The sequence below is a fragment of the Malania oleifera genome, chromosome 8, assembly GCF_029873635.1.
Source record: "Malania oleifera isolate guangnan ecotype guangnan chromosome 8, ASM2987363v1, whole genome shotgun sequence".
Classification (NCBI taxonomy): Eukaryota; Viridiplantae; Streptophyta; class Magnoliopsida; order Santalales; family Ximeniaceae; genus Malania; species Malania oleifera.
This window is the reverse complement of record NC_080424.1, coordinates 13,413,698-13,418,599: the sequence shown is the minus strand read 5'-3', so window position 1 is coordinate 13,418,599 and position 4,902 is coordinate 13,413,698. Positions and strand designations below refer to the sequence as shown.

Here is a 4,902-nt window from a genome sequence, read left to right as displayed (position 1 = left end):
CGTCGAAGTAGTACCTCTCCTATAATCCAACACATTATTGATAGTGCATACATCATCAATACTAACACACCATTGCTTCTTACCACCTCCAATGTCATCGTTATTGTTGCCCTTCCATACCATATATAATATCAACTCTAATATGCTACCATTGCTACTTATATTGTATTGAAAATATAATAGTTAGTAAAATGCTTGATCAACAAAACTAAAAAAAAACTACTAGTCATTAAAGCAAATTTAGAGGGTATCACAAATATTTAACAGAGATAAAAAGGTAGAAGAATTATGCTCTCTCAAAGTACATTGCACGCAAGGTTAGTCAATCCTGCTTTATCAAGTCCTAACATCATGTTTCTACTCTACATAAGGAAATTACACTAGATTACTAGGAAAACATTTTGTAGGTTTTGGCTGAAATAATAATTTGTCGTGCTCCTCCAATAGGTGCCAGAACTGCTATCATAATGCCGATAATCATTGAAATCTGAAAAAAATAATAATAAATAAAAGAAAATTGAAAATGTTAATATTTTACATAAGAAATAGATATTTTTATTATTTCTTTTAATATAAATCAAAATGGAATTCTTTTTTCAAAGATTTTAAAGAATTTGACCAAAATTTTAGTATCATACAATTATTTGACCATTTTCATGCACAAATCCATGATCCCAAATGTTGATACTACAAAAAGTACGTGCTGCAAACACAAGTGAAAAAGTAGATTAACTATTTGAAATATCAACATTTTCTTTAATTTTTTTTTTTTTTGTACTTTGAAAAAATTAATTTAATTTAGTAAACAAATTAATCAAAACCTATATAGAGACTAAAATAAAATGACACTTAAAGTTTTTTAATGATTCTTTAAAAAAAAAAATTGAAAGCTTTTCTGGGACTCTATTACTTACAAAATATAATCACTAAACCAAGTATAAGATGATAAGTTCAAAATGTATTCTTGAAATCATTGTTGAATCATATATAAGCGATATAAAACATTATATTTAAAAATTCATTTGCGTGAAAAATGGGTAGACAAATATGGTGTAGCGCTTTAAGATGTTACTTACAACATGTGTGGAGATGTGCAAATGCTTGAAATAGATTTCTAGTTTTCATGTTCTTTGAAATTTTATTTTATCTTAAATACCTAGACACTTCTTAGACATTAATTTGTTATTAACATTAGAATTAATTTATCCTTCTGCATTAAATAATAAAAATAAAAGAACTATCTCTTTAAAAAATATAACAAGAGCATAAAACTTCAAATGTCTCTTGAAGGGGGTAATCATATACCTTCATGCATAAAAGAGTGGCTAAACATGTTATATTAAAAAAAAAAAAAAAGTCGATAATAATTGAGTGAAATGTTAACATAGAGACACAAACTAATTAAAGCAATATTGAAAGATACTTAAAGGAATGAATTAACTATCTTCCTGCTTAGAAAAGTTTTAGATTTGGATTTGTATTGGATTTGGATAAAAAGTAATATAATATTGTATAAAATTTTTTCTAAAACCACCCAAATTCAAATTTAAGATCCGAAATTTATGTTTGCAAACACAAAGTATATATTTTTAAACTTACCCAAGATAAAATCCAATGACGACTCCACTTTTTAGGGCGATGGACGATAAGCCATATCATACAAGGGAGCTGCATTAGATACAATAGTTCTATTAAATGTGTATATTTCAAGAAAGAAAATTGAGAATGAAATATATGACTCACAATATATGAAGTTGATGCAAATACTAGCCCTCCAAAAAATCCTAATAGTCCTCCAAAAAATGGGATGCAAATCCCGATAAATCCTGTTAAGACTATAAAAAAAATCATGAAATTAATGGACAGTAACAAGAAGGTATGTAAAGCAAAATGAATGTTACTAGTCTACTTTAAAACATAATAACAATAATTTTTTATTTTTATTTTTTACGAGTATGTGCATAAGAGGTTTGGAAACATTGCAAAGTTAGAAGTAGGGAGGAAATAATTTTTAGATGTTTTCTCACAAACCATTTCATATTTCAATTGCATCTTCTCATTAATTAATTAATTTTTTTAATCCAAGTTTCCTTTCATAAGTTCAATAATTTTGACATCTAAAATGTGAGTTCTCTTTGGCAACCAAATTGTTATAGACAATTGTCCCCCAAAATGACCTCTTTTTTTTTTTTAATAAATTATAATGTGGAATTCGATATTTACATTTTTCTTGAAAGATAGAAAATTGTTGAAAATGCTTTTGTTTTTTAGTTGTTAATTAATAAAGCTCTTTAAAAAGTTTAATGTGTGTGTAGTTTGAATGATAATTAGAAAATCTTATGAATTTTATTGATAATTATTTATTTGAAGTTTTCCTCCATAACAATGTTGCTTATAAGTTCCTTCTTTTTTATAAGAAATATTTTTTTGTTAGTGATTATGTATATAATAATTAATTAGCTGCAAATTAGTAACCTTATTTTTCATTGACCGGAATATTGCATGATTACCTTATTAATTAAGTATAAAAACAAGTAAAGTCATTATGTATTGGATGACCATAATTTGTGGACTTCTCTTGAACCAAATACAATATTAATTCATGTACTTGATCCGATTACTCGCATAAGATCGATAAATAACTTTTAAAAACAAAGGCACTTTCCTTTAATTTATATTTGAGACATTAGAAATTATTAAAACATTCCATTCAAATTGTATTTTTTTTTTAAAGGAAGGTAATTTTATTAAAGAAAAAGAAAACAAGCAAGGAGTTGGGATTCAAATTGTTGCAAGTATAAAGCATTTACTGCTAGTTTTAGAAGAGGAAAAAATAAAAATTTTTTTTTTTAATTTTTAAAATTGCACTTACTAACATATGTGCTTCGTGCAACAAGGCGAAGACATCGTCCCGGAGTAAAATGTAGCTTTTGCACGAGGCATGACTCTATTTTATCGAACACGGGCATTGCGAAAACCTTAATTCATATAGGAAACAAAAAGAAATTTAATATTGTACTTCAAAATTAATATACCAGGCAAAAAAAAAAATTAAAATTAAAAAACAATATTAGTAATTACTTGATAACTTCCTACAACGTGAATGAACACCATCAAATTTGCAGCAGCGATGAGCCAACGCGGCCTCTCCAATGAAATGAGAACATCATCATCCACAAGGTTCCCAAAAGCCCAGAAGCCTGAAATTGCCACAGAGAGGTAACAGAAGGCAACAATGCTGTATGCAACCACAACGCCTCTCCACATAGGCCTCTTAGATGGCTTCTCAGGAGAGGAAGGTATTGTGGCTTGAATCTCAAGAGCCACACTGTGACCTGCAAAGGCAAATGCGATGGTCCCAATAGCATTCAGAATATTGAATACTTTGCCTGCTGTCGTGTGTGATCGAACTCCATATTCAACATGACGCTGATGGCTACCCCTAATGGTGGATGTAACAAAGGCCACCGTTGAATAACTGGATGCACAATATTGTATAGCTAGTGAATATTAATGAGTAAATTCAAGTCAATCAATTCGTTAGAAACTGAACCCCACGGCAATTAGACTCGTTAGGGCTTATTTTCATTTATTTTATTACATGGGATAAGAAGAATATGATATAATGCTGTCTTAAGATCACATACCTAAAAGACATGACTGCAGCCAGCAGGGAAACTCCTTTCAAGGAATTAAAATTTGGAGTTTGGGAGAGTACCAAATGCACGCACATGAACACAATGATGAAATAAGTTTGTCGAAAACCGCTAACTACGTTGGGAAGAACCAAATCAAAGAACTTCATCAGCGACTTCCCACCAGTAACCATGTACACTATGTCTGATGCAATCTGAACAAGCATTTGCTGTGGCATGACGATCCAATAACCCAGATCCGAACCAAATGCATGCTCCCCGAGCTCTGGATATCGATCGAATCGCTTCCCCGGCACTACTTCATGCAATTCCACCAATTGCCACAGCGAATAGAATGTGATTAACCAAGACACAACGAGTGCGCTCACTCCGGGAATCCTGCAAATTAAGAGATGCAATACAGATAATTAATTAAAGAAGGGATCGATTAAATTTTGATGAAGAAGTAATTAAATAATAATAGTAATTACCAGCCCAGTTGAGACAATGCAAAAGGTAAGCCTAGAACTCCTGCACCCACCATGGCCGTGACGTTGTGGAACGCTGAATACCACCATTTTGCTTTACGAGATGCTGTTATTGGAAGCCAAGCGTTCAAGTCTGCTACCTCCTCATCCTCCGCCTGCTGCCCGCTTGTTGCAGCAGTTGCTGCTCCTCCTCCATTCTCATTCTCCTGCACGTACGTACGTATTGCCAATTATGTTTATTGATTAATTTATTCATTAGGCAACATAAAACTCGTCGAAGAAACGATAAATTCAAATATATTAGAGCATTTAATCAACGGTCAAAGGCTTAAGAGATTAGATTGCGGATACATATCAGTCTCCAAACACTTTCAAACACAATTTGAATGGAAATTATTTTTACTCCCATGAGCATGCATGCATGCAAGCGACGCACTTACTTTTCAAGTTGTGATATAATCTCAAAGTGCACGCAATATCCAGTGAGAATTTTTGAATAATGCTTGCTTTACTTTTGGGGAGGATGGAATTCTATTCCAACTAGTTTGAAGAATATCAAATTTTTTGTTTTAATTTGTATGATCATTTGCCTTAGATTAATGATGTTTATTTTTCGTAAATCAAATATAAAAGGGGAATACACATGCACAAATATATATGTTCATGGGCAAAATAAATACCATTGGAGCCTCAGTGTTAAAGCACATCCTCTTTAGAAGCCTACCAGGATCCTTTAACAATTCTACTCTTATCCAAAAAAAAGAAAGGAGGAGTTAAAG

General features: G+C 31.3%; 1 protein-coding gene across 1 annotated transcript; it reads right to left on the bottom strand.

Annotated features, from left to right (window-relative positions):
• Positions 1-388: 388 nt before the first annotated feature.
• Positions 389-4,266, bottom strand: LOC131161989 (lysine histidine transporter-like 5). The gene is made up of 7 exons (XM_058118070.1): positions 4,127-4,266; positions 3,648-4,034; positions 3,082-3,478; positions 2,873-2,978; positions 1,744-1,835; positions 1,600-1,668; positions 389-487 (listed from the first exon to the last, which is right to left on the bottom strand). The coding sequence occupies exons 1-7, from the start codon at positions 4,177-4,179 to the stop codon at positions 389-391; spliced, it is 1,203 nt and encodes a 400-aa protein (XP_057974053.1). The 5' UTR covers positions 4,180-4,266.
• Between the last annotated feature and the right edge of the window lie 636 nt (positions 4,267-4,902).